Source organism: Amorphotheca resinae, assembly GCF_003019875.1.
Source record: "Amorphotheca resinae ATCC 22711 unplaced genomic scaffold M430scaffold_3, whole genome shotgun sequence".
Lineage (NCBI taxonomy): Eukaryota > Fungi > Ascomycota > Leotiomycetes > Helotiales > Amorphothecaceae > Amorphotheca > Amorphotheca resinae.
The window spans coordinates 325,984-353,495 of NW_020194473.1; the positions used below are offsets into that span (position 1 = coordinate 325,984).

General features: G+C 51.2%; 9 protein-coding genes across 9 annotated transcripts; 5 read left to right on the forward strand and 4 right to left on the reverse strand.

Annotated features, from left to right (window-relative positions):
* Positions 1 to 1,032: 1,032 nt before the first annotated feature.
* M430DRAFT_25788 (hypothetical protein) lies at positions 1,033 to 2,103 on the forward strand (the record flags this gene model as incomplete). Its single annotated transcript, XM_024865299.1, has 1 exon — positions 1,033 to 2,103. One exon carries the CDS (start codon positions 1,033 to 1,035, stop codon positions 2,101 to 2,103), a length of 1,071 nt encoding a protein of 356 aa, XP_024722860.1.
* A 429-nt stretch (positions 2,104 to 2,532) lies between these two features.
* On the reverse strand, positions 2,533 to 3,838 carry M430DRAFT_209870 (hypothetical protein). The gene is made up of 3 exons (XM_024864412.1): positions 3,421 to 3,838; positions 3,086 to 3,357; positions 2,533 to 3,040 (listed from the first exon to the last, which is right to left on the reverse strand). The coding sequence occupies exons 1-3, from the start codon at positions 3,483 to 3,485 to the stop codon at positions 2,691 to 2,693; spliced, it is 687 nt and encodes a 228-aa protein (XP_024722861.1). The 5' UTR covers positions 3,486 to 3,838; the 3' UTR covers positions 2,533 to 2,690.
* Positions 3,839 to 5,713: 1,875 nt separating this feature from the next.
* M430DRAFT_33534 (hypothetical protein) lies at positions 5,714 to 6,599 on the forward strand. Its single transcript, XM_024866386.1, has 3 exons — positions 5,714 to 6,146; positions 6,272 to 6,353; positions 6,417 to 6,599. Exons 1-3 carry the CDS (start codon positions 5,797 to 5,799, stop codon positions 6,480 to 6,482), a joined length of 498 nt encoding a protein of 165 aa, XP_024722862.1. The 5' UTR covers positions 5,714 to 5,796; the 3' UTR covers positions 6,483 to 6,599.
* Positions 6,600 to 7,147: 548 nt separating this feature from the next.
* M430DRAFT_209915 (hypothetical protein) lies at positions 7,148 to 9,404 on the forward strand. The gene is made up of 3 exons (XM_024864414.1): positions 7,148 to 7,529; positions 7,586 to 8,314; positions 8,378 to 9,404. The coding sequence occupies exons 1-3, from the start codon at positions 7,456 to 7,458 to the stop codon at positions 9,216 to 9,218; spliced, it is 1,644 nt and encodes a 547-aa protein (XP_024722863.1). The 5' UTR covers positions 7,148 to 7,455; the 3' UTR covers positions 9,219 to 9,404.
* A 186-nt stretch (positions 9,405 to 9,590) lies between these two features.
* Positions 9,591 to 13,967, reverse strand: M430DRAFT_98080 (hypothetical protein; the record flags this gene model as incomplete). Its single annotated transcript, XM_024870094.1, has 4 exons — positions 9,591 to 9,838; positions 9,891 to 10,240; positions 10,304 to 13,692; positions 13,746 to 13,967. 4 exons carry the CDS (start codon positions 13,965 to 13,967, stop codon positions 9,591 to 9,593), a joined length of 4,209 nt encoding a protein of 1,402 aa, XP_024722864.1.
* Positions 13,968 to 14,903: 936 nt separating this feature from the next.
* M430DRAFT_48449 (hypothetical protein) lies at positions 14,904 to 16,810 on the reverse strand (the record flags this gene model as incomplete). The annotated part of the gene is made up of 2 exons (XM_024867999.1): positions 14,904 to 16,361; positions 16,739 to 16,810. The coding sequence occupies 2 exons, from the start codon at positions 16,808 to 16,810 to the stop codon at positions 14,904 to 14,906; spliced, it is 1,530 nt and encodes a 509-aa protein (XP_024722865.1).
* Positions 16,811 to 22,912: 6,102 nt separating this feature from the next.
* On the forward strand, positions 22,913 to 23,554 carry M430DRAFT_97171 (hypothetical protein; the record flags this gene model as incomplete). The annotated part of the gene is made up of 1 exon (XM_024870011.1): positions 22,913 to 23,554. One exon carries the CDS (start codon positions 22,913 to 22,915, stop codon positions 23,552 to 23,554), a length of 642 nt encoding a protein of 213 aa, XP_024722866.1.
* A 155-nt stretch (positions 23,555 to 23,709) lies between these two features.
* Positions 23,710 to 25,265, reverse strand: M430DRAFT_209962 (hypothetical protein). Its single transcript, XM_024864415.1, has 2 exons — positions 25,066 to 25,265; positions 23,710 to 25,012 (listed from the first exon to the last, which is right to left on the reverse strand). Exon 2 carries the CDS (start codon positions 24,979 to 24,981, stop codon positions 23,866 to 23,868), a length of 1,116 nt encoding a protein of 371 aa, XP_024722867.1. The 5' UTR covers positions 24,982 to 25,012; positions 25,066 to 25,265; the 3' UTR covers positions 23,710 to 23,865.
* Positions 25,266 to 26,271: 1,006 nt separating this feature from the next.
* On the forward strand, positions 26,272 to 27,372 carry M430DRAFT_48451 (hypothetical protein; the record flags this gene model as incomplete). The annotated part of the gene is made up of 1 exon (XM_024868000.1): positions 26,272 to 27,372. The coding sequence occupies one exon, from the start codon at positions 26,272 to 26,274 to the stop codon at positions 27,370 to 27,372; it is 1,101 nt and encodes a 366-aa protein (XP_024722868.1).
* Between the last annotated feature and the right edge of the window lie 140 nt (positions 27,373 to 27,512).

Here is a 27,512-nt window from a genome sequence, read left to right on the forward strand (position 1 = left end):
GAAGCCAACAACCCAGATTATACCGGCCCCACAGAAACAGTGGGATGTTTGAGAAGATACAGTCATTGATAGGCTTCTCAAGTCTTCCAAGCCATCACTGATCTTTGCCAGAAAACGGGCAGCTATAGTTGAGCAGAGGCACGTATTGGAAGGCCGACGAGCAAGGAATTTCTTCCAGAATCCCATGCCTCAAATGGCTCAACTGCAGGATCTGCAGCTTCGAAAGGCGCGGAAATGTACTGAATCCCTGGTGGGAGATCTCTTCAAGATCATCCGGGTTTGTATACCAGCAGAAAGCCAGGTAAGAACGCTTGTGACCCAACGCTCAGAATAGTTGGAGATCCGAACCATGTCTTGCTTTACTGGGCAGTTCCCTGGAACTGATTATTGAGAGACATGGTAAAGGAGATGGCAAGTTATTTTCCTTACTCTGCAGAAGCATCCTCTGAAAGTGTAAGAAAACGAACATTCCCCTAACAAAACAATTCAAAAGAAGCAAATCCATCAATCAATCCATCAATCAAAGAACGCAAAGTTGCCAAACTTTCTCGCCGTGTATATGAGCCAATGCAGATGTCACGGCAAGCTGCTGATGTACATGATATCTCACGAGCATTAAGGTATACAGTACCAGGCATCTTACATATTCCGAGATTAGAGACTTTTCTAGATTTTCTCAGTATTGGAGATAAAGAGGCCGAATGGATGGATGGAATATGCAAGAAGTACGTGTCATGTTTCGGGTTCCATGTTCTCTTTGAAATTAGGAGCAAACGGAGGAGAGGAGGCAGTCTGAAGACATTCGTATCGTGTATGTTGCCGGATCTAGAACCATGAAATGGCCATATATCTATCTAGGTAGGTATCTAAAGCGGCTTCTCTTCTTTCCTATCACGAAGGAATCTTTCAAGAAGCACTGAAATCTTGAACGATTATTCATTTTGCTCCTCCGTCGCTTTTCATATACTTGCAATCCTCCCTAGTCTCCCTCCAGCTTCTATTTCTCACATCTCCATCAAGCCCCTCATAGAAATGTGTCTCCTCCCCCCCATCACCTCACCTAAACGCACCACCAAGAAAGCCTCCCCCAAAGTCTCCCCTTCGCAACCCGAATCGACCCCACAATCCGAACCTCCTACGCCCACAGCGCGCATAACCAACAGCAACACGACCAGCACCCACTCCCACACTCTCTCCGTCCCAATCTCCCACCTCCCTCCCTACCTAACCTCCAAGTCTCCCTCCAAGGCTCCCTCCCTAGTCCTCTCCTCCCCGGCCCCTATTTCCAACTCTCCCTTCCCCATCATCAACCCAACTTTCACACACCAGTACCAGCATCCACACCCATGGCCACCCACCACCACCCTCCTCACACCCTGGACTACTCCCCCAACCACCCACGATATCCCTTCTCTCGAGCTCGACCTCATCCCCCTCCACACCACCACGCGGCTAGCGCCCGCTCCCCCTCCCCCACCGAAAGAGCCCAGCGCCGCCGAGCAGCGCGTGCTCGCCGAGATTGAGAAGCTCGGGGGCATGCTGCGGAAGCGGGAGCGCGAGGAGGAGATCGCTGCACTAGTTGCGAAGGCTAGGGAGGAGGGGCGTGCTTCTGCGCAGGCGGGGAACGGGGAGGGCGCGAATGCGAATGCGAATGCGAATGGGAATGGGAATGGGAATGGGAATGCGAATTCGAAAGGGGAGGAGGCCATGACGTTCCATTTCCACGCTCATCGGCAGAGTCTTGCGCCTCCGAGCAGGTCGTGGGTTCATGAGATACCGTTTGGGTTGGTTGACGGGGGGTACGAGCGGAGGAGGAGCAGTGTGAGTGAGGCAGCCATGGGATATGCGAGGAAGGTTATTGAGAGAATGAGGGGTGTTGAGGCTAGGACTAGTACGTTGGAGAGGCAGAGGGATTTGGAGAGGGAGGTTGAACGTGGCGTGCAGCGGGAGATGGAGAGGGTGAGGGATAGGGTGAGGGACAGAGAGGGAGAAATGCACAGGGAGAGGGACAGGGAGAGGGAGAGGGAAAGGGAGAGGGAGAAAGAAAGGGAGAGAGACAGGGATAGATATTGGGCAGGAAGATGGAGTAGGAGGTATTCATGAATAATATGGCAGAGTCTCGGAATCATCTGAGTACTAGGTATTATATCCTGTGGGGTGATCTAATCGGTCTTTCTGGGCTTTTTCATTTCTATTGCTAGATTAGCTGTATGAGTTAAGCACAGCTATTTATATTGGGGTTCTTAGCTTTCGGAGCTCGATAGGATTCCGAGCTTGTCATCGATCCGATTGTCCAAGTACCTACCTTAGGTAGGTAAGCTTCAAGACTCCAGGAAAAGTTCAAGTTGCAAGAAGAGCCATCAGTGGCTAGCATCACGTAGCGAATGGCACGTCGGTTTTATCTCCATGTATTAATTTGCATGACGGAGTGCTATGCCATGATGTATTATCACCGCCGTCAATACAATTAGCTAGCAACTGCTCAGCATCCTTATGCGCCTGATCTCATGTAGCAGACGCCCCCCAGCATAATCTCAACTCTCAACACAATTACTTGAGAGAAAACCAGTACTCAACTCCAACCTCATTTTGCCACGCCTGCAAGTCCACCATTACCTTCCAAACGCCAGTGTGATGATTTCCATCCTCCATTTATGAACGCAAGAAGGGATCAACTCGGGTCAAGAAGATCAAGCGAACAAGCAAGAACCTAACACAAGAAGTCCCATTGTAACAACGGAAGCTACCATGTGGCCCGCACTGCTAACAACAGTTGGTCTCGCGCTTGGAGACTGGGTGGCAGATGGCGAGGCCGCGCTTGAAGGGACGACGACGACGCTCGTAAGGGTGGATGGTCCAACTGGCGTGGCGGAAGTGGCCGGGGCAGTCAGAGTGCGGTTAACTCCTGGACCCGCGGAGCTTGGAGCGACATGGCTTGGAGCAGCGGTGACCGGGGCCGAAGCGCTTGGAACAGCGTGAGTTGGAGCAGCGGGACTTGGAGCCGCGGAGCTTGGAGCAACGTGAGTTGGAGCAGCGGGACCTGGAGCCACAGAGCTTGGAGCAACGTGAGTTGGAGCAGCGGGACTTGGAGCCGCGGAGCTTGGAGCAACGTGAGTTGGAGCAGCGGGACCTGGAGCCACAGAGCTTGGAGCAACGTGAGTTGGAACCGCAGAGCTTGGAGCCGCGGGACTTGGGGCAACGTGGCTCGGAACCTGGGTGGTTTGCACAACAGGGCTCACGGAGGTGGGAGTGGCGTGGACACTCTCAGTGGGGCAGCTGGTGCTCACGGTGGTCTCGATGATCTCAACCTCAACAGTGGTGAGGCAGCTGGTGGATGGAACCGGGACCGCATAAGTACTATCCAGGAAGTTAGCACGTACTGTCTCGACGGATGAAGTGTAAGAGTCAAGGGACACAAACCTGTACTGGGCGTGAGCCAGGCTGACGACGGCACCGAGGCCAACAAGGAGAGTCGAGGCACGCATCTTGTTGATGGACGTGTCTTGACAGCTGAGAAGGATGTCGATTATGATTGTGATAAGGGGGGAGAGGCAACACGATCAAGCGCTTGTTTGTTGGGATGGAAGACTTGATTTGGGATCGCGATGTTGTTATTATTGCGTGGGAATGTGTACGGGCGAGAGAGTTGGGAGTTGAAATAGAACCGCCTCACGCGAGGGAGAAGAAAGTGAATATCGAGGAAACGAAGAGATGAAGAGTTCACTTTCACCACGACAACGAGACACAATAAGGCCAAACAAAAAAGGTATTGATGAACGAATGAATAAGTGTCTGAAAGTGGGCGACGTGAAGAGGGAAGAGTTCGCTCTTTAAATACCTTCGAGGGCAGATCGTAGCGAGGCCTCGAGCAGCACGCAGGCGCGACAGGTTCCTGGAAACACTCAACAACAAGTAAACAGAACAACTCTGCAGACAGTCGCGGACAAGCCTGAAGGCAAAAGGAGAGAAAGCACGACAACAAGCACACAAAATAGACTCTCCCAAGTAAGCCGCAGACGAGTTGAAGACAGAAAAGAGGAAGCACAGCCGCGCCTCTGGGTGTGTCCTTCGTATAGATTATGATTTGAGCTTCATTCGCACCTTACCTACCTATTATATGGACCGTACTGTACGTCCCAGATGCCTGATATCTGACTTTCACTCTTCAGACGCCGTGGTACTGACTTCTCCATGCCAGCAGCCGCATCATCCCCTTCCTCGGTGCTCGATGCAGCATGCCGTCGCCATCTGGGTGCTTCCTCCTCTACTATAGACCTTGCAGCCTGGCACTCTCTCACCACCTGGCTGTTGCCCAATAGCCCCCTGCAGCCTCGTTCTCTACGCTCCATCACTCATCCTGCACGCCTGACCCCGCGGCTCACTACCATTGATATCTACACGCTGAAGCAAATAGGAAAAGGTCGACCAAGCTTCTCCATATGATCTGCCAGCAGTGTCTGCCATGTACACCTTCCCTGAAACTGGACACTCGCGATCACCAGAACTAGGGGAACTTGGAAGGTTGTCCCGCTGCCGTAGGTCTCAAGATGCGCTTTCCTGCGTCTCTTCTCCTTTCCTGGCTGAAGAAGGATGGACTTGATAGAGCGAGGGTTGGCCGCTGAACCAACCCCGGACCGTTATTTCCGCAATGATACTGTTGAGAACAAAGCAACTTCTCTGGATCTTCGAGCGTTCTCGACCCATGGCTGGACGAGCCGTACCCACTTGGCTCAATATTCCTGCAGCAGATACTACTATCTTCAGGAAAGGAAGGGGGTTTCGCCAAAAGTCTGTGTCAAGACACAGCAGGAACCACAGCACGAGAATTAGACTCCATTCTCGGGTCTGTTGCGAGGAAGTTGCTGTCTATATTTGAAGAAGCTGAAGAAGGAGGATAGAATGTGGTCCCGCCGAGTGCTCCGACCTCATTGCACATCTGGCAGCTACTTACAGGCCAGAATGGAGGTATGAACTGAGTTGATCAACGTTGAAAAGCCGCGACGGAGATACCTTGCCGGTATCAATCACGTGCCCTCGATCTCGCTGTGTGGAATCGTTACCCGTTACCCCAGTCGCGCAACATGCCAACCAATAATGGTGAGTTCATGATTAGATAGTATGACCTTGTTTCTGTCGTGACTGGTGCTCAGCGACCTGCTGGGCAGGCAATTATCAAGGAATTCGCAGGCGGCTCTTGAATTAAGAGGTATGTGGGCAAACCGCTCCAAGGCCTCGAGCCAGAGGATTGCTCCTCTCAAAAGGAAATCCCCTCTCTACCTTTAAAGGGTGTATGTACATGACATCCGCAACCAATCCAAATAGCCAGCTCTGAAGTGTGTCGGTTTATATGCGAAGACATTTTGTCAGGACGCCTAATAACTTCAATATCTTATACTCATATTCTCAACATAATGAATTCCTCAGTAGTAGTCCTATCCAGTTGATCATGTTCATATAAAATCCAAATCAGCAAAGGCTCTTGCAATTGGTGTCTTTTCCCGATCCCTCATCTACTCCGACATTCTTGGGAAACAACATGTAATTGCCCAGGTCCAAATTTTAGCAGATTTACAATAACTCAATACTATTACATGAAAACAATCCTTATCGTAGCCCACCCTATATGCATTCGTAGACTGTTGTAAATGGGGTAGCGCAGCATATTAAACGGATATCGCCGACTTCTGCGACTTCTGCGACTTCTCACCATTTAAACAAAAACAGATCAACATACCAGGCACTTGGAGATACCCATCGCCCATCCATATAACCCCTATCGACCTCCTCCATACCACAATGGCCATGCCGCTCCTCTCCTCCAGCGATGCCGCGCACGTCTCCCAAGCGTGCGAGACATACTCCATCACCACAGCGCAATTCAACGCGCTTCTCTCACGCAGCCAATCCGCCAAAGCCACAGCCTACTGCCCATACTCGCGATTCCGCGTCGGCGCCACGATCCTCACACACGACGGCCAGTTTATCGACGGAGCGAATGTCGAGAACGCATCGTATCCCGTAGGGACCTGCGCCGAGAGAGTTGCGTTCGGGAAGGCCGTGACGGAGGGGCATAAGAGCTTCAAGGCGCTCGGCGTCGCGACGGATATCACGCCGCCGGCGAGCCCGTGTGGGATGTGCAGGCAATTGTCAGTATTCCCTTTCGCAATATTCAGACGAGAAGAGGGGGTGAATAGAAAGAATTGATCTGGGGTTTTTGAGAGGGGGGTTTGCGATACTGAGAGGAGCTATGCTGATATTGAAGCGGGGGTAGTATCCGCGAATTCTGCGATTTGAGCACGCCGATATTTATGTTCGATAAGGATGGATCTTTTGTGGTCATGAGATTGGAACAGGTATGTGTTTTGTGTCTCAATGGTGGGGTCTGGGAGGCAGGTTGATGTTGATGATACGTGCAGTTACTTCCATTATCTTTTGGTCCTGAAGCCCTTCCTCCGCCAAGCTCCCTGCCCGCGCAAGGCTGATCTTTGAGCATGGAATGGAACGAGCGCGTGAGGGCTTTCCTTGACAATATAGAGCATGTGATTCCTGGGGAGCAATCAAATGATATTTGGACCTGCCCATTCTTGCTCGTCCCTACGCTGCGTACATGCCTCTTGTCCTTCGCCTTCCCAGACAAAGTATGGCCTTCCAGTGCTTCTATCTGCCCCTTGTCTCCACGTACTTCCTTGCTCATTCCTGACAGATGTGACGCGTTTACAGCGTACTTATGCAACGTCCTGCCAAAGTACTGGTCCTCTGTATTGATATTAACCGACTGATACCTCTCCGAATCTGTCAACACCGGCAAGACAACGAGAGGAGGTTCGAAAAGTAGCATGGATCACCTCGTTCTTAGCCGTATATGGAGACGCTTGATTCGGCTTGAAAGCCTGGGCCTGTTGGCTTTACATGCGCGCGAATCAGCAACCGACAGAACCCAGCCGGGGGAGAGCCCGCTCTGCGACATTTCGCCGGCAATACCAGTTCAAGGTCGCTTTTAATCTTTCTCCGCATCGTCAACCCCAATCTTCACAGACCGGAAACCATGCTCCATGCGGTAACCCTCTGTCGTAACCCCTTCTGCCGCTCCTATGGCACACTGGGGATTCGTGGAGGCGGGATATCCAGACCCCGCTCTTTCCCCGGTTTATGGAGCGGAGGTCACGATGAAGGCTGCCCCAGGTACTTGTTAGCAGGCAGGGCTGTCCATTCTGGCATGATCATCGTCAGTTTGGGGGAATCAACCCCGAAAAACGACCTGTTTATAGACATGCTCCAAAGCTTGGCTATAGATCCAGACGGAGGAGGAGGTTAGTGTAAGCTTGCATCACTCCCTACTGATCAGTCGGTCCGTAGTATATATAGAAAAGGGTTCCCTCACAATTGTAGTGCATTTTCAATCGAGCCCTCACTCTTTGCCGAAGTTCGACTCAGGGCCATTGCCTGGAAGCAAAGATGAAGACGGTGACTTTTCCAAAGATTTACAATACTTATTTCGTTGCTATAATTGCTACAGTTGGTGGCATGCTGTGAGTAGCTAGCCATTTGAAGCTTCTATATGTACGCAAGGCTCACTGTGTCACAGGTTTGGGTTCGACATCTCGTCGATGAGCGCCATCATTGGAACCAAACAATACCTGGCTTACTTCGACAACCCTCATGGTATCATCCAAGGAGCGATTGGATCCGCTCTCGCAGCTGGGTCCGTCGTCGGTTCTCTGATGGCCGGGCCTATCTCCAACAAAATCGGACGCCGCGATTCAATCTTCTTTGGCTGTCTGTGGTGGCTCGTCGGGACCGCTGTGCAAGTCTCCTGCAAGAATTATGGACAGCTGATCGCCGGAAGGATCATCAACGGTGTCTGCGTCGGTATAACCTCGTCCCAAGTCCCCGTCTACCTCGCCGAGATCTCCAAGCATGACAAGCGGGGAAGCATCATCGTCATCCAGCAACTTGCCATCGAGTGGGGTATCTTCATCATGTATTTCTCCGGCTATGGATGCTCTTTCATCGCAGGACCGGCGTCCTTCCGCACCGCTTGGGGGATTCAATTCATCCCGGCTGTCGTCTTGATGATCGGGCTGCCATTCCTCCCTCGCTCACCACGTTGGCTGGCCAAGGTTGGCCGCAGAGAAGAAGCCATCCAAACGCTCGCGGATATCCAAGCACGCGGCAACATTGACGATCCGCTCGTGGTGGCAGAATGGGAAGAGATCTGGACAGTCCTTGTTGCAGAGCGCGAAGCAGCTCCCGGCTGGCGGAAATTCGTCTGCAAAGGAATGTGGCGTCGAACCCTCGCGGGCATGAGTGTGCAGTAAGAGCCCCCTCCCCCCTTTTTCCCGCTCCAATCCAAACAAAGTACTGAGAATATATGTAGAGCATGGCAGCAGTTGTCCGGCGCCAACACAATGACCTACTACATCGTCTACGTATTCGAAATGGCTGGATTATCAGGAAATGCCAACCTTCTCAGTTCCGGGGTCCAATACGCGCTATTCATAATCTTCACCACGGCCGTCTTCTTCTTCATCGACAAGACCGGCCGTCGCCCCCTCCTGATCTACGGCGCTCTCGGGATGGGAATCTGCCAGTTCGTCGTCGGCGGCGTCCTGGGCACCTACGGCACCATCGTGCCCGGCGGAATCGGCAACCCGCCCAACAAGAACATCATCATCGAAGTATCGGGCGGGCCCGCACACACCGTCATCGCCTTCTGCTACCTGCTCGTCATCATCTACGCGCTGACGCTCGCGCCCGTCGCCTGGGTGTACGCGGCCGAAGTCTGGTCCCTCGAGACGCGCGCCACGGGGATGGGACTCTCGGCCGTCGCCAACTGGCTCTTCAATTTCGCCATCGGGCTCTTCCTACCGCCGGCCTTCATCAACATCACGTACAAGATCTTCATCATCTTCGGCGTGTTGTGTTTCGCCGCCGCGCTGCAGGCCTATTTCACGTACCCCGAGACGTGTCGTAAGACGCTCGAGGAGATCGAGATCCTGTTTAGTAAGGGAGGACCGAAACCCTGGCGCACGAAACCTGGAGAGAGTAGGCTGGCGGCGGAGATTGAGGCTGTTATTGAGAGGAAGACGAATGGGGCTGAGTCGTTTGAACATCGGGAGCTTGCGCCTTCGGCTTCGGCTGCTGCTGCTGCTGGGGTGGATGCTGAGGAGAAGGGAACTGTTGGTATGAATGCGGATCATGTCGAGGTATCTTCTTAATCTTGGAATAAACACTTCTTCTTTGGTTGTTGTTGTTGTTGTCGTAGGTTAGTTGACAGATGTATTGAATGGGATTTGAAATATAGGGAGATGCTTGTTCATTTCACTGTCAAGATGGTGTCACACATAGCTCCAGAGACCACATCTCAGATTTCGATCTGGGGAATGCCGTCCACTGTAGCGTTTCATCTGCATAAGAACAGCATCAATGTTGGACCAGGAATTTTTCTCGCAGATCACTGATGTACAAGCTCATAATTTGAACGCTTCAAAAAAGATTCTAATGTAACACAAGAGGGGCAACCCCATTATCCACCGAAGCCCGACCTCCTAAGCTCCCCATCAGGAGTCAAAAAGAAATCCATTCGTTAATCATACCTCCTCATCACTCTCGTCGCCCAACAACTCGCCTTCGTCTTCATCCACTATGGCGTAATCGCCTCGGCCTCTCGCGAAGCTGTCTCTTGTCGTAAATCTCCTGCCTCTTCCCCTGCCGAATGCGTTCGTAGCCGAGCGCCATAGGCTACTTGTTAGGAGTGGAAGGGCTTGGGCTACAGCCACCAGGCCTGCGACGGCCATGACGGGGTATTTGACCCACGGTGCTTCGCCATCGAAGGATGCTACTACATCGTTAGTACAAACCCACGGGTAGGAGAGGAAAGGTATACTGACATTGTTCACCCAGCCTGATCTGGCCAAACTTTGTGGTCCAATTGCGCCACACCCAGTATCCGACACCCGCAGCGACGCCGATGGGAATGGTGACCGCGAAGAAGATACCAACCGCAGATGGGCCATGCTTCTTCTTGAATTCTTCTTGGTGCCCGTCACACGGGTGTGGGACACTGACGTCTAACTCTCGGCCGCCCTGGCAGGTTGTGAGAGGGATTCGTCGGTAGCCGGTAACCTCAAAGTATTGCTCGAGATCAGGGTCCGCCTGACACATTGCTTGATGATCAGGCGGTTCTAAGCCCTTGACAAGCTGACATGAGCCGTCGAGTTGGCGCTCAAAATTATAATCACTATTGTCTTGTCAGATTACTACTCATACTACTCATAGACTGTAGTGTAGAAAGGGAACTGACCACTCGTAATCCCGTCTTGTACAGGTGCAATTTTTGGCAATGTCATGTAAACGAGGAATCATTCTCCCGTTGTAACATTCCGAGGTCTTCTTCTTGCGGTGGTACTGTGAAATATGACCGAAGAGGCAGTCGTCATCTTGATTTGGATGCTTCGGTGTCCAGATCTCATAATCCCCTGCCAACACATCATTCTCGTCCAGCTTACACTGTACGTCTGTAAGGCCCGTAAAGTCGAGGTTGATGGTCACAAACTTGTCCCCGTCGTGAGCCCATAGGAGGAAGTTCCGCGCATTGTCGCTAGGGACGGTTGTAATATCGAAAACGTTCAGCTCGTGGTCCGAGAATTCATAGTCAAGCCAGGTATCACCCTCGTCCAGAGAGTAGTGAACTACGTTTGTCGGCTTTTTCTCCCTAACCAACACCAAGATGGATCCCTGATCACCAAACTCCCACATGTATCTGCCCTTTTTAGCAGATTTCCATGTGATGCCTGCATCAGAAGTCATGAAGGTATCAGCGTCGTCCAAGTCAGTGAGATACTGTCCTACGTTGCCAACACCCATCATCAAACCAGGTGCCGAAGTGGAGTAAAATGTATGGGCCTTTTCCGAACGCTCTGTGTAACCATGAATATTGAGAGAGCACTTCTCGAGATCGCCCTTGCAATTGAACTTCTTTCCTTCCACATCTTTGTCAGGGGGAGGCAGAAAGCTCCATTCAGCACCGTCGTTGTGGGTAATCATAGTCTTCAGTCTCTTTCCCTCCTTGGCATAGTTTTTCGAGTCATAGTTGGCAACGACGTTCACCATAGCTAGACCTTCAATACCAAACATCTTCTCGAAGTCCACATATCCTAACGTATCCCTATCCACAGCGTTCAAGCTGAGCGCGTAAGACGTGCCGTTGGAATTACTCTTGATAATAGTTCCATACTCCAGCCCTGGTTCGTTGTTCACTGTCACATGCAAGAAAACAGAATGGGTTGAGCTATCAAGCACCGTGTAACCTTTTTGATGCTCTACAATGAAGCCATGGGGGAAGTTGGCTTCTGCAAATGTTTGCCCATCAACACTGGTAGAGGCTTTAAGCGTCGCATGCTCATCATCCCTCGTGGCGACAACGATGAACTCGGACATGGTTGCGAAGTCCACGACATTGCTGAAATGCACTGTTCGTGAATCCTCAAAGAAATTGTCGCTGGATACAAGCAACAATGGGATATCTCTCCCTTTCTCCTCCCTCTCATTGACCTCGCAATAAATGAGCCTCTCGCGGCGCTCTTTAGAAGGAAGGTCCTTGATTTTGTTTTCCGGTTCCTTGATGAACTCGCATTTCCGAACATAGCGTTGTAGAGTTTGCCATGGAGCATCGCCACGGTCTTTTGTAAGGGAGGCAACGTTGTGGCAACCTTCGGAGCTCTCACAGTCCTTAGCACCGGTCCAAATGATCCAGTCCTTGTTTTTAGGATGGAAGCTCATAATTGGCAGGTCGGCCCGATCCTCCGTTGGTGGGTGTGGAGCTTTGAAGGAACGGACATTGTTCCCACGATCAATAGAGTAGAAGACCTTCTTGCTGAACGTGACAAAATACACGACGTCGTTGAAATACGTATGCGGAATAATCGCAAGTATCTTCTCGCCTACCAACTCCGGGATCTCCTTCCACTCCTTACCATGGTCATGGGAGAGGAAGACGCCCTTTGTCGTCTGCATAATGACCGTTTCATCCTCTCCTGAGCTCACTCCTGTCCTCTCAAGGTAAACGTGATTAACCAGATCGCCAATAAACGGGTTCAAGGTGTGACTGATTTTACCAGACGATGGTGGCTTCGCTGCATCTACACACTTCCTCTCAACCGGATCGTCCTTGTACTTCTTTCCCTCGACCTTCTTGCAATCATTGCCGGGAATCTTGCGCCAGCCAGAAGACGCCATGAAAGTGGTTTCGGGTCCAAATGCATCGCAAGCTCCTTCCGGGATGATGGGAGCGCCGGCTGGTATACACTCTTTGCGGTCTTCACTTCTTACGAAGTTGAAATCGCACTCAAAATCCTCATCTGTACAGTCGCAAGGAACCGATATGGGCACTGGATCCACGAATTCGTTCTTTATGAAGCAGTCGGCATCGGCTTTGCGGCGTCTGTACGTTTGCGTGTGGCCCATCAAGCAGGTGGGGTTGCCATCTTTATCAACTCTCGCGGACCAGTTCTCCATGTCATCATCATCATCCTTGCATTTCCTCTCGTGCATATCATCGAAGTCCAAAGCAACGATATGGCCACGGAGGGTCCCAGCTTCATCCTCAATTCCCTCAAGTATGAATTTCAGGCTTGTCGAATCTTTTGTCGTGGTCAACTGCATCGGTTTAATCTTGCTCTCAAGATCAACTTTCTCCCAGTCCTTTCCATGATTCAACGAGTACCTGACCTCGTCTACGGGGCCTGAGTCCTTGACTGCAACCAAAATAGAGCCGGAATCACCAAACTCATACTTGTGCGGGCCTTTCAACCCCAATCTCCAGGTCACACCAGCATCGTCGGAGACGTAGAGATTGCCTTGGTCGTAGTCCTTGAGATGAGAGCCGGTATTACCAATACCCATAACTAGACCCGGGGCAGGACTTGAGAAAACCCGTCCAGAATTTGTCAGGTAGGTGACCGAATGAAGGTGAAGATGCTCATCTTCGTACTTCAGAGGCTGGAATGTTCGCCCGTCATCAAAAGTAATCTGAGTTATGAGCTCCTTTGGGGCAAGTGATTCTTCTACCTCCTTGAAGTTCTTCACGGTGTTGACCAGGAATATTCCCTGAATCCCAGTCACCTTCTCAAAATCCACAAATCCCTCACGGTTTCTGTTCGTATGTTCGATGTTCCGCGTGAAATAGGTGCCGTTGGAATTACTGCTAAGCAGGACGCCCATAGGAGTTGAAGGCCGGGAGTTCATAACATCAATTTGGATGCTATAATTGGTTCCTTCCAGCACTGTGTACGATTCTTCGATCAGTTTGTGATCGTGCGGGAAGACAGCTTTATGCCACTTGATCGTATCGTCCGAGATGTATAAGGCCATTTCGTCGGTGCCCTCTGCACTGACCGCAACGATCAAATATTTCTTGATGACAGCCATATTAACAACCCCTTGGACCGTCCGGCCAGGCTCAAGTTCAGGCTCGAATTCTTGCTTATCTTTGAAATAATTGTCCGATATGACGAGGCGGTAGTCTTTCTTCCAGGAAGAGAATCGACCCTTCACCACGCAGAGAATCCTGTCATCATCCAAGTCCTTCTGCCCAGTGGCAAATAGATCTGATGACTTAGCCCAGTGACAACCTGCAGTATCAGACCGAAGGAATTTGGCATCTGACGCAAAGCCGTCGGTGGTGTACATGGTCTGTAGATGAAAGATTAGCGGAGCGCCTCTTCCCTGATCCCTGGCAGACTTACCACTTCCTCGCAGAATATCCCAGAGCAGTCCATGCCATTGAAGATGATCCTATCCGGATCCCCAGCATGATATGTCAAGGCTCCTCGAAATACGGACGCCGGCGAATCGGTATGGAACTCCTCCCAGGTCTCACCCCTATCCTTCGTCTTCCAGTGCGTATTTTCGAATGAGATGATATACGCGCGCTTCGGATCATAGGGATGCATGGTAATCTCTAGCATCTTGCCCTCGGGGACAGCAGACACCTTCTCCCAGTCCTCGCCCGCATTGTCGGATCGCCAAACGACGTGATCCTGCACGTCTGCGAACATAACCACGTCGGAGTCATCGAAGTACAGGAGATTGAACGGGACGAAGTCGAATCGCTTGCTCTTGACGGACGGCTTGTCCTTCTTCGCCAGAGTGCTTGTGCAGAGCAGCGTTGCAAGCAGGAGCTTGCGCCAGCCTGTCTGTAGCCTCATTGTCGCGGGTTGGAGACGGGGTGCAAGCGCATCAAGCTTTGTCGAGGGTCATCAAGTCGGTCCTGGTGAGGGATTGTTGGAAAATCAGGAGGATTCAATGGGTTGTAGCGACAGCTTGCTCTGAAGCTGATTGCGTGTTCTTCCGGCTTTAGTACTGTAGCGATACGTGTGAGACGAGTTCGCGCCAACGCCTAACACATACGGAATCAGATGACGCGCAGACTCCATAAGCGCACCTACTTTACATTACCTCTATATTCAATACTCAAATTGGTTTACTTGTATCTCTGTAAAGATCATCAACAAGACATATGATAATTCCCTGCAAATAAACCCTTCTTTGCGTACTCTAATATTCACAGCTGCACGCGAGCAGAAAAGGGGTGCTTTCGATAGATATGGTCACGTGTACTTATTGGAACTCGACATTCTAACCCAGACGAAGCTCAGACATGGTTACTCTTTAGGAAGATAGGAGTGTCCATAGAGGCACTTTCCAAATCAGCACGCAGATCCACTTTCTTCTCTTGCGTGGTTGAACTTTGCATAACATGGACAAGGCAGGGCATGCCGTATGAAGGTCGTTATATTCGTTAATATTAACATAAGAATCCGGTTTTCAGAAGTGGTATCCGCCCAACAAGTATACGCAGACGCTAAAGTACAAGACAAGAATCCTCGAAATTCCCTACACATCTAAGAGAGCCTTTTTTGCGAACTCCTCACCTTATTCCAAAGTCTCTTCACGACCCCATCTTCTTTGTCGTCTGGACCCCACCCATCGACTCCCCCAAAAGGACCGCGCACCTCGCCCTTTTCATCCGCCTCCTCCAGGGTCAGCGGCTCTTCTCGAAGGGGGCTCCTGGATGATGTCTGCCATCCATATATAGTATTCTCATCTGCCCTCAAATCCGGCCTCGTGAGTGTCATCCGCAATGTCATCTCCCTACTCCCTGCCATCGTTTGTGTATGTGACTCGGGTTGCTTTACCAACATGGGTTTGGTGATCCCGAGGTGTGAGAAATCCGATGACGGTTTGTTGTCTTTCGCTGACACTGGTGGTTGATAAGGTTTGAAGAGCGAGTCGGCGAACATTGGCGTTTGCGGGGACTCGGGATCGATCATTGAGGTATCGTCTTCAAATAAGGATGCCACATCCATGTCATTCAAAAAGAATGATCGGGTCTGATCTATGGAATGTGACTTCCTGCGTATAACATCTCGGGATATGCGTGGAGGCTTGTTCTCCTTGTCCCCTGCTACCCCGTCTATGGACGGGAACCCAAATTCTATGGCCTCGTCGAACTTCTGCGGTGATGCCAAGTATACTCGAAGTTTCAGTCTGGCTTCGGGGTCCTGATAGTGGGTTGCATTCGGGTCGATTGAGGATACCGAACCCTGGGTCACATGTTTCGGGCCTATGAGGGATAAGGCTCGTGATTTTTGCCGGCCGTGACTCGGATCGACTTTCAGAGCTTTGGGAGATTTGGACTTGGGGGACCGTGAATGTATTGAAGAGGGTGCGCTCCTGTTGAAGGGAATCTTGGTAACCGACATTTTTCGTCGGAAGGACGGTTTCCTTATGCTGTCTGGAGTAGGGATAACGAAACCGTCGAGGTTTGCATGATAGTCGTCCAGTACCAACTTCAAGTCCAAGTCTTCTTCCTCGTCCATCCACCGAAAGCTTTCGTGCATAGTTTCTGCCATTGACTTGTCCAGAGAGCTCTCCTCCTCTTCTAAGCGGCCCATTATGCGCGAGGACTGGTTAGGTTCGATGTTGTTATTGGAGGGCGGTGTCAGATTACGGCTTGCACGGCGGCTGGCTTTGTATAATGCTTCATCGGCGGCGTCCAGGATAACGCCCTCGCGCAGGCGGCCACTGAGAATCTCCTGTTCCTCCGGAGTAAAGTGCCTTTGCTTGATCTTGTCGGGCAGGGTCAGGAACCACGATGCGTCACTGTTCGAAACGGTATGCTGTCTCGGTTGGTTGCGCAGAGGTTGTCCGGACTTCCGTCGAGGCTCGATAATAGGGCGCAGATTCAGACCTCGACGATCTGCCAGGGAGCCTTTTCGATGTCGCTGTACTGGCAGATCATTGAGAACATTGGATCGTGAGTTCTGTTCGAGTCTCAATCGCTCGAGGGTCGAGAAGTACTGCGACAGCTAGGCGTTAGCCGGTGCGGGACGCAGAATGCAAAGGAGAGACTAAAGGAGAGATCGCCGACATGCAAGCTTGAAACGATGAAGCTGCATATGGCAATATATGTAACCCGCGCCCATAGCGCGTGCGGACGGTGTTGCGACTCGCAGTAGTATCATAGCGCGCGGGAGTTGGCGGAACCTCACCGCCCATTATGGCATGGCAAGCTTCTGAGACTACTGGACGAAGGCGCTGCGGCAACTTCATAATTGGGCGATAGTAGTCGTGGCGCGTCGGAATTTCCTCTTCGCGGACAAGAGGCGAGGAGGGGAGGGCAGGCCAGGCCATGAGGGGGGCTAATAAAGCAAAAGGGGGGTGATTGTGATCGTACCTTTCTCCGCACGGCAATAGGCAACGCATCATACTCGTCTTCTGTCGGGCCATATCCCGTCATCTCTCGCATGTCCTTTCTGTATCGTCCTGCGGTTATACCTTGTGACGAACTTGGCCGGTGGAAAGATTGTGCGTAGAGCGTTCGAGGGGAGAGCAGTGCGTGTGAGTTGTCGGTCTGGGAGATTTGGGGGGCGGAGGTCGAACTTGATAGAGTTGTCGAGGAGGAGAAGGGATCGTTCGTCTGCGGTATGGGCGCCATGCTTTGGATCTGTCGGTGATGGTGTATCATGGCCGCCAGGTCTAAGAGGAAAAAGTTGCAGTGCAGATTAACGTTGATAATAACTGCAGAGGCGATCGGTCATGCAGGAAGCAGACTTTTTGCAATGCTGCAGCTTCCAGGTAGAAGAATGAAGCTCTCCTATCTCTCTCCCCTGCTCCTTACGGAGTCTCTCATAACTCCTTGCTACCAGAATTCCGAGCTCCCCTGGGCGAAATGGTGCTGATCCCTGTCGGGAGAACCCTTGAAATGGATGGAGTTGGTACGGGACGGTACTCTCCATCCCGGACCCGCGGCCAGAGAGAAACGGTCCACGGTTGACGGGGCAAGGCTCAAGCCTCAAGGACGTTGAAGTCCAGCGCTAAAGAAGGGTGGACTCGTTCTTATTCCGGGTCTTGTTGTCTCGGCGGCGTGCTCAACAAGCGGTACAGAACTGTAGTGATGATAGCCAGTACAGATTTGTCCAGACTGCAATATCAGAGCAGGCGAGAGGGATCCACGAGCCGCCAGCATGCCTTGGCCGGCAGGAATGCTGCGAGGACCACCGATGTGATGTGATGTGATTGATGTGACGGCTTGGATGTATGTAGTCTGTACTCCGTATCTGACAGCAGCGTAAGACGCGGGAGGGCCAGCAGCGAGTAGCATTGGCTCCAAGCCGTTGCTCCCTTGGAGGAGTCGCCGCCCTTCTCAAGCGCACAGCTCTCACCGGCGCGTGGGACTTGAATCCTCGAGAATGATCGTCGGCGCCCGCTGCCATTTCCATCGTCGCTCATGGGCATGATGGGGCTGGCCAGGGCCGCCATGCCTGCCAGGCCCCAGGGGCCGCTCTGCTAGCGAATAGCTTCCTTCGCCGTCTCCGGTGGTCAACGGCTCAACCCTGTGCCCGGGTCCTGGCCCCTGGGATGATTCGTTCTTCTGCATTCATCCATTCGTTCCTCTTCAACACAAGCAGTTCCAGGCCGCTTCTTCTGAGTTCTTGCAGACCGGTGTTGGCAACGCTCTGGGAGCTAGCTGGAGAGCTGGGAACGTCTCCAACGGGCCAACGGTGCAACGGTGAACAACCTCGAAGAATGCACTGCACTGCGCTGCACTGCGGGCGGGCATGAGAGGACGTCCGTTGCTGCCGTCGCCATGACCGCTCGAGTCAGTCCACCACGTGTGGGTCACCGCAGCTTCTTCTCTCTTCTTCAGGCCTTCGATACCGGCACGCGTTTCACTGGACCCTGAACTCGTTCGTGTTCTGGCAAGCGATATCGACATGTACAGTATCGCCTTGGGGATTCAGGCCAGGGCCCAGTCGTCGCCTCAAGCTTCGAGGCCTGTCTGCCGTTGCGCGTCGCTGCGGCGTTATCAACCCCCTTGCAAGAATCATCAGCCCAGTTCCCAAGAGCACACAACACTCAAATTACAATGCTGATTATGCTATACGGTAACAGCCGCGCCTTGAGGGCGGTAAGCCGAAATCACACACGGGGATGGCTTCTTTGGGGTAGGAGAGGCGAAAAAAGGGGCAGAGAGCGTCACAATTTCACAGAGCACAACGACAACAACCACAGTTCTCTCGTGATTTCGGGTTTACCGGGTCTGGGAGTCTCGTAGCTCTCGCCATTCCTAGCAACAACAATGCGATATACAGTCAATGCCACAATGCATCGTCACTGAAGAATGGGGCTCGTATGTCTGCAGGATCAGTTTCATCAAGGTCATCGCCAGCACCATTGCTTATTGTCGTCGTTGTCCTTGCATCAGGTGCCAGCTGTCAAGCTGTCAGACTGTTTTCAATGTTTCCATTTGTTCTGGAAATTATCATTGGGCTCTGATTCTCCATCGTGAAACGAAGGATCAACAAAGGATGCACATCCTCGCCTTGCTGGGCCTTCGCTTTGCTGGCAACGAATTACAATGATAATAGGCCCTGGTAATCGCACACAGGCACGGGTGATAGGGCTTTTTCTGCATTGCTGACCCAGCACTTACTGTACAGTTCGGTACAGGACGTGTTCTCAACGCGTGAAGCCATTCCCAACCAACGCGTTCCCTACGGAGTACGCCATAGAGTACGCCATAGATAGGTAGAGTACACTATAGTCTACACTACCTACTCTGTACTCCATAAATACTACTTTATGCACGGCGAATCACGGAGGCTTTCCCAGCGTCCCACACTCAGAGATCGACTTGTCCATTTTGCGGTCGCGCCCCGTTTCCTTTAGACGCGCGTTTACGGAGCATGTCCGTACAATCGTATCAACCCGAGTAGTTAGTGGCTTGACAAAGTTGACATGTCATTCTGGTCGTCACTTTATTTTGAAGAAAAGTCTCTTCTCTTATCTTACGTCCCAGCACGTGGGCAACCCGATTTCAAGATCATGATTCTCGTGTGCACTCGGCGAACCTCGTCTGTTCTATATCCGGATGCCTTTACGGAAATGGAAGAGAGGTTTTGCCATATCATCACGCCAGAAAAGAAGATAGCAATCAAGTCAGTAGATCATACTACCACATATAGATGTTGGGACTCACTGTGACCTTGAGAATAGAAGATTCTTTAAGCAAATAAAAAGAGATGATGTGATTCTGAACAATCGCTCAGGGTCGTGAACTCAGAGATTCGTTTCTCTCCCAATATCCCGCGCTATACCGTTGAGACAAGCGGAAATCATGGCCCTTACTTAGACCACCAAGAGAGCGCCGTCTACCCCGATCCCCCGCGCATTATTCTCTTCCCTCCATGACAAGCAGCAGAAATCCAGATGGCTTAGACCAGCTACTCATGAACGAACCACGAATCAGAAATCAGAAATCTCGCTTCCACTCATCCATCCTCCCCATCAAACCAAAGCCTAAGGTAAAACGAAGCGCCTAAAAAAAGAGAGCAAAAAAATTTATCGAGTCCGAGCAAATCGCTCAGGGTCGTGAACTCAAGAGAAGACTCTCTGACGGGGAGTCGAACCCCGATCTCCCGCGCTTTGCCTCGAGGTGACAAGCGGAAATCATGACCGTTAGACCATCAAAGACGTGTGTTATTTGATATTGTGGGATGCTTTAATCAGAATAGCTTGTTTCGCTCCGGCTTAGGGAGTTGAGTAGAAAAAGGAGAAAAGAATAAGAGGGGGGGGGGAAAAAAAAAAGTCGAGTTGATATCGTATCTAAGCATTGCTTAGGGTCGTGAACTCAAGAGATGACTCTCTGACGGGGAGTCGAACCCCGATCTCCCGCGCTTTGTCTCGAGATGACAAGCGGAAATCATGACCGTTAGACCATCAAAGAAGATCGGAACATTATTATACCAGGTTCATTATCTCGTATTGTATAACCTGCATGTGACCAGATACGTTCTCAAGGCTAAATTCACTAATCGTCGACTTACAGTCGAATGCGAAAAGTCGATACACTTAAGCGAGGCTGACGATTATAGATTGATGTGCTACCCCATGCGCCCTTTTGTCTTCATCCTTCTATAGCCTCGTCTAAGTCTATATCCTCCCCTCCCTCGACAGCCTCCTCACTTCGATACTCGGATCTACCTCGACAACCTCCTCTTTTTGCACATACATCTGATCACTCCTGTCCAACCCCACCGTCACCTTGGCGAAGGCTTCCCTAGCTCTCGTATCAATATCATTGCTTTCTCAGCTTCGGTTGAAGCCTGTCATGTGCCCCTCGCTTAATCATGTGTATAGTAACGTCTGGTAGCTTCCTCGCAGAATCCTGACATGGAAAAAAGGAGGAAAAAAGGAGTGGGGTGATGAGAATTGTGGAAATCAGTGATCTTGTATGATTCACTGGTGATAATGGAAAGGAGACTCGACTGCTCTGTTCCTACAACCACGACCTGTCATGTAGCGAAGCGACTAATCCCGATGATGGCCACCTAGGAACAGAACTGATGGAGAGACAGGGGTCACAGGGCTGGACGAACACTAGGGGTAGGGACAGTTGTCTGATCCTACCTAGGGAGAAGAAGGAAGTCTGGTTCAGAGGGGCCGCTGGACGAGTTTACCTAGCCCCCCCTCCCATATCAGTGAGGATTTATCCGAGAGGTTGCGTTAGCCTTTGTATATAGGAAGGATATTATTGTGTAGAAGTACTGCGGCCTTAAGCAAGTTAAGCCATGGCAGAGTTTGAATAATAATAATAACAATAACAATATACGCAATTCTTTAAGCAATCCTTGGAGAAGGCTTTAACAGGGAGCAATATATCCACTAGTTTTACTGCGCCTTGTATGTATAATAGTTGCGAGACTTGACCTGGATTTAAAGACAGCTACCTACCTTATGTGTTATTAACTTATTACTATCGTACAAACGAATTACCTCAGATATCGATCTAGTCCCCCCTACCCCCTTCTTCGCCTTAATGCTCAAATGATTGATTTCCATCTTTATTTTTTCTTGGACACGGCTCAAGCTCATGTCTCTGAGCTTTCTCCCATATAGTATGGAACCGGAGGGCATTTTTGGGCATTGATTTCCAGGCCTCCTCAGCTGTCATTTCACCCTTCCTTACCTGTCGCCAATAAAGACAGACCTTGATCCGAGTCTTTGGGAAAAGGATCTTGGGATAGAATGCTGTGAAGAACTGATCCTCTGGTGAAAGATTAAGCCGAGCGTCTGGTTTTAGGGCGGCGAGTAAACAGTGAAGTTGCATTTCGAGGTACATAGAGATTTTCATTCACATTGAGTCCAGGATTTAGTTCGTCCTCGGCGACGGCATCAATGAATGAGAGCTTTAAAAGTCAGAAAAGATAAGACCAAGCAAGACCAAGACTAATAAGACAAACATACCATCTAAGTAAAACAACTGCTTTGGAAACCGACACCGTGTAGTAGGAAGCAGGAATGTACCTATTCGCCAAGAAACTTGATGCTGAAAGATCCACGTGCCAGAAACTCGAGGGAACAAGCACCAACGCATGGGACTAAGTCCCGGCGGTCGGTTAGGCCTGTCCAGAGTGTGTCCTGGCCATCCTAGAGGCGCGATGGTCGCGTCGGTCGCGCCCTTATCCACATAGTTAACGCGCGGCCTTGTTGTTCCTCGAGTCCTTGTTGAAGAGCGATAGGTAAGGGCATCTTGCAGTTGTTCGTCTGCTACCAGAAGGTACAAGTCGCAGATACATAAGGGATAGCCAAGAAATCGAATGATGGCGTCGCTAGCGAAACAGTGTCGAATGCTTTGGTCCTCAAGACATTCGGATACATGGAAGAGGCTCTACGTACATTGTTCTTGAAGAGATACGCTTGCCTTGTATTCAGCCATGTCGATAGATATCTCTCAAAAGTGAACGATAGAAGTGGGAGACGAAAATGGTCGGATAGCATACCAGGTAGGGGAGTGTTATTAAAGCCTTTGCCAGGCGATGTGACAGTATTTAAAGCCTTCCTTTAACGAGAGCGCTCTCCCGGCCCTAATAACACCTACTACCCCTTTGGCTACCTAAAAGGGTCTGATAATCGGTAGTGTACCGGTCATCTAGGGTGGTGTGAGCCATCCCATCACTGATGTCATCAGCTGTAAATAGATTCATTTGTCCTCCTCCTCCTTAGATCACGCTATCAACTATCAAATATGAAGTTGACTTTACCAAACATTAGAGCACCCTTATTATCTGATCTTGCACTGCTTGTCATACCAGCTGTTATTTAAACCCATCTAACTAAAACTATACAATTTAATATCTTAATCACTCCTGGACTACCTATCGAACATTTCAATATGGCTGAATCTGTCGCGGATCTTGAAAGCTTGTACAATGTAGAAGCAACATTCGAGTATACGAGCCGCAATGGCCTCATGCAAGCCCTCCACGCCTTCCTGGATCGCACCTTCATTGATCGCGCCGCCTTCCTGCGGGACCATACAGTGCTCGTTACTAGATTTCCGCCCCAGATGTTCGAGATAGAGTCCAACGTCGACAACCCGGTTATTCCAGGTAGAAAGGTGTTATATCTCCCAGAATCCCAGGTCCTCATCTCCACAATGGCAGGAACTTGTCACGAAATTGTCAGTCGAAAAATTGAATATCTCTTGCAGGAGAAGATAAGCAAGATGGGATGCGAGCACGCCTTACGCGCAGTCGGGCAAACGAGAGAGCACCTCCAGAATTTGAACAAGGAGCCGGACGGGTCTTGGGGGCCGCAAGCGGTTCGTTATCCTACTTGTGTTCTCGAAATAGGCATGTCGGAAAGCCTCCGGCAACTAGACCGCGATGCCCAGCGCTGGATCGAGAACGAGATATCACATGTAACCCAAGTGATTACGGTCAAAATATATCCACGCCGCCATGAGATCATCTTTACCACCTGGAATAGGACAGCCCGACGGCGGGCTGAGAAGAACAACGAGATCCACGTAGAGCTTCGCGAAGGCCGACCGAGGGTTAGAAATAATAAACGCCTACGCCTCTCCTTCGATCAGATTTTTGAGCGACCGCCCACGCCCGGCACAGCTGAGAGAGATGTCATCTTCTCGGCGCGCGAGATAGGGGGTATTGCCCGCAGGGTTTGGCTGGATATGGGTTTGATCCCCTGATAAGGGAGATAGGGGCCTATCATCAATTCATCATACCCGAGGAAGAAACTGTATATTATCATCCTAGAAGGAAGCAATAGAAACAAATAGCCCATGTAAGGACGTGCAAAGCAATCTTATGAATACACTCAGTCGAAACCCACATAGTTCTAGGAGAACATCCCTCTTGTCCTCCATGTGTTGCACTTGCTTGGGCTAATGTATTCGGTGCAAGACAGTCTTATGAATACACTTACCACACAGTTCTAGGAGAACATCCCTCTTACGCTCATAACCATTAACTGTCCTCCATGCGTCGCCACTTGCTTGGGCTAATGCTTTGAGTGCAAGGGAATGTTTTCGACTCCATGGAGAGCGCGAGAATCATTCGGATCCCGTGAAGAAAGCCCGACACCTGCACGGGGAGCAGATCCTGCATTAAGGAGATTACCCGAACCAGTTTCACAGATGAGAGAAATACCAGGAATCCCATTAAGCTTCGAAAAGGTTGCATATGATCCCCGTACGATTAAACACATCGAGCCTGTTTCGTAAACGGCGTCTAAACTAAGCCCCGCCCTAGGGCTTAGTGAATGGATCCAACTGATGAAGTTCTGCAGTTCTTCTGGCGTAAAAGTTTCATCGATATGTACTTTGAAAGCGGCCTGGAGTCTGGAATGTCCTGTAAAAACATCGGTTCCCATTACTCCCGGGAAGTAAAGACGGACTGAGGAGCTTCCGACTCTAACAGTATGTGACGGTTTCTTGACGGGGGAGTCCTCTCTTAAAATTGCAATCAATTCTGCCAATTCGACCGACCGATGATTTTGGCCCTTCAGGAATGCAACCTGTGTTGCTAGCTTCCCTGTAAATGACACCCGCTGGCCGGGGACAAATACACCTGGCGTATTTAAATCAACAGCCGCCAGGACTTCAACCACTCGACCGATCGGTATTACTGCTTTGGTCGTTAGGAAGCTGTAGCCGCAATCGAGAACAAAGACAACGTCAACGGGTGAATTATCATCCAAGACGACGTCGACGACACTGAGTAAACCATGAGCCTTGATTGACTTTGAACTTGACGCTGCAGTAAAGAGGAGTTCGTCGTTAACGCCACGTTTACCATGCCCCGCATAATGGAAGAAGACGATAGTACGTCCGCCAGCAGCGGCTCCCAGCGCGGCTTTTATCATCTTACCAAAGCTTTCAATGACGGTCAATCCTGGTGCCGAGTCATCACAGGCAAGCGTTAGGACCTCTGGGGGGCCAAAGCCGAAAGCATGGAGAAATGACTGAAAGTTGGCATAGTCTCTTTCGGCTTCTGTGTTGTCGTCCTCCCATCGGACGTGTAAAGCGAAGGACGTCGTATAGGCACGAGCACGCTGCTCAACGGCAGCGGTCACGGCTAATTGGAATTGATCTTTTGTCACACGGTCGTTGGCCATCGTATCGTGAAATGATTTCGATATTGAGAATCTAGATCGATATCAGTAACTGATCTAAAAGGAAGCAGGGGTTTGATAGCTGACGATGGGCGTGTTTGATTGGCAACACGATCGTAGTGTGGAGCGATCTTTGCTAAATAGAATTTGTGCGAAGATTTGATATCTGGCTAAAGCCCCTAAATCCTGACGCTCTTATTAGTTGAATTAAAACAGAGGTGCGCAAAGGTCGATGTAGAGAGCTGGTTCGGACTCGTCTTTCGTGTATAGCGCGGCGTAGACAGCCCAAAGCTTGCCCTTGGGCTTGGGCGTCGATAACTAGAAGTCTGGTGTAGGAGGCTTATTTGATTAAAGGACTTCTAGAAGCCCTGTTGCAAACGTAAGAGGTGTGGCTGTACAAATGCTACGCCCTGCCTCTCCTTGTAGTACGACCTTGAGCTCTAGATTGATGTACTAATCTAGGGCCTCGAAATTAAGATGTTGATGCATGTAATCGTCTACAATCTTCTACAACGGTGACTAGACGCCGTCTATTGCGGTGATCCTAGAAAGACGCCCTAGGAAAGCCTTCTGCGGCGTCGACACCTGTTACGTGTTAGATTATACTAGTATACGGAAGGATATGGACTTACTGCTCCCTTGCCCTGGGAAAGGCTTCTGCGGCGTAGGTGTGGAGGTTCTCGTGAAGTTGCAGACGGCGACGAGCAGAAGACGACGAGCAGAAGACGACGAGCAGAAGACGACGAGCAGAGGTTATAACTTCTCTCTCTGCTGTACGTTAAACTCTCAGATACCAGTGCAGGGTAAGGTAAGGTAAGGTAAGATACCAGGTAAGGTAAGGTAAGGTAAGGTAAATGGTATGTTAAACTTTCGGCCATCTCTACCTTAGGTGGGCGCGGTCGAAGCTGACTGGCCAAGCGAGGTAAGCTAAGCGAATACAAGCGAATACAAGCGAATACAGGTATCACGTGCAACGCGCTTTAATCTGGATAGTAGGTAGATCTCAGGAGTCAAAAAAAGGGTGAATTGAGAAATGAATCCAATCCTGAAGGATATGATTTACGGCAAGTCCCGAACGATATATCGGCGAAGAATTCTGCTGAAACCGACTTGGCCAAGCGGGCCTCGTGTGTCAAGCGATAAGATAAGATCAGCCTGTAAGAGAGCACTAGTGAGAAGCCTCTCGACTTACCTTTAAGGTACCCGTAGGTACTAGAGCGACGACTCTCTCTCTCCGTGCTTCTGTCGATGGAAGAACACACATAATCTTCACGCCCCCAGCAGCCTTTCGCAATGAGACGGCGCACGCGGAAATCTCTCGTCCACCTCGCCCTCTTCGGAGGCATCCTCGTCTTCCTCCTCTACATCAACCGGCCGCAGTCCAGCAGCAAGACCTTCGCATGGACGCGCATCCGCTACAAGAGCAAGTCTGGTACGCTGCCCCCGGCTCGCGGCGTCTGTGCCGGGCTGGCAACGAGCGCGAAGCCGGCACTGGTCGTGTCACGTGTTGCCGCCGACGGCGATCCCAGCTGGCTCGATGCGTTGGCCGATTCCTACCACCTGTGCATCTACAGCGCCGACGAAGCGACGACGACGACAACGTCTGGATATCTCCCAGTGCCCGCCAACCGCGGCCATGAAGCCATGGCATATCTGACCTTTCTCATCGACAACTACGCCGACTTCCCTGCCGCCGGCGCCGTCTTCGTGCACGGCTCGCGCTGGGCCTGGCACAACGACGCCCCCGACTACGACAACGCCGCCCTGCTGGCCGCGCTCAACGTGTCCCGCGCCCTCGCGCCCTGGGGATACCATAACATGCGCTGCGACTGGAGCGCCAGCACGTGTCCGCCGTCGACGCCGCCGCAGGGGAGCCTGGAGACGTCGGTGCAAGCCGCGCTGGTGCCGTGGGACGCGCGCGCCGTCTCTGACGCGGCGCTGCCGCGCGCGCTGGCCCTCCTGTTTGGCGGCCATGAGAAGAAGGCCTCGTCGGGATTGCTGCTCGGGCGCACCGATGCGGTTCGCGCGCAGTGCTGTGCGCAGTTCGTCGTCGCGCGCCATCGCGTCTGGCAGCACTCGCGCGACGAGTACGTCGCGTTGCGCCAGTGGCTGCTGGAGACAGCACCGCGCGACGACCGCATCGCGGGCCGCATCTTGTCGTACGTCTGGCACATCCTGTTCATGTCGCAAGGGGAATCCGAATCGGCCACGGGCGTTGATCTGGAGAGGCTCAATTCCCTCGCGTGTCCGCGCGCCGACGAGTGCTATTGCCGCTTGTATGGACGCTGTGGGCTGGATCGCTGTACGAGTCCTGGGAGTTGCTATGGCCAGTATCAATTGCCCAGGGACTATAAACTTCCTGAGGACTGGGCGGCGAGGCATTCGGAACCTTGAGCGCTGTGATGCGATGGGATGGTGGTTGGTGTTTGCTGCGAAGAGCGACGATGATTACGTGCTGTATGAGACTCTGTTATGATAGATACGGCTGTATGTATGTAAGATACTGTAGTATTGATACCACTGTAGGATCTAGG

Coding starts and splice junctions, on each gene's coding strand:
- M430DRAFT_209870 (XM_024864412.1), bottom strand. CDS start 3,485: ATGCGTGCCTCGACTCTCCTTGTTGGCCTCGGTGCCGTCGTCAGCCTG. Junction 3,358..3,420: donor CTGGCTCACGCCCAGTACAG/GTTTGTGTCCCT, acceptor CTTCCTGGATAG/TACTTATGCGGTCCCGGTTC. Junction 3,041..3,085: donor TCCAAGCTCCGCGGCTCCAA/GTCCCGCTGCTC, acceptor CTGTGGCTCCAG/GTCCCGCTGCTCCAACTCAC.
- M430DRAFT_33534 (XM_024866386.1), top strand. CDS start 5,797: ATGGCCATGCCGCTCCTCTCCTCCAGCGATGCCGCGCACGTCTCCCAA. Junction 6,147..6,271: donor TGTGGGATGTGCAGGCAATT/GTCAGTATTCCC, acceptor AAGCGGGGGTAG/TATCCGCGAATTCTGCGATT. Junction 6,354..6,416: donor TGGTCATGAGATTGGAACAG/GTATGTGTTTTG, acceptor TGATACGTGCAG/TTACTTCCATTATCTTTTGG.
- M430DRAFT_209915 (XM_024864414.1), top strand. CDS start 7,456: ATGAAGACGGTGACTTTTCCAAAGATTTACAATACTTATTTCGTTGCT. Junction 7,530..7,585: donor GCTACAGTTGGTGGCATGCT/GTGAGTAGCTAG, acceptor ACTGTGTCACAG/GTTTGGGTTCGACATCTCGT. Junction 8,315..8,377: donor CTCGCGGGCATGAGTGTGCA/GTAAGAGCCCCC, acceptor GAATATATGTAG/AGCATGGCAGCAGTTGTCCG.
- M430DRAFT_209962 (XM_024864415.1), bottom strand. CDS start 24,981: ATGGCCAACGACCGTGTGACAAAAGATCAATTCCAATTAGCCGTGACC.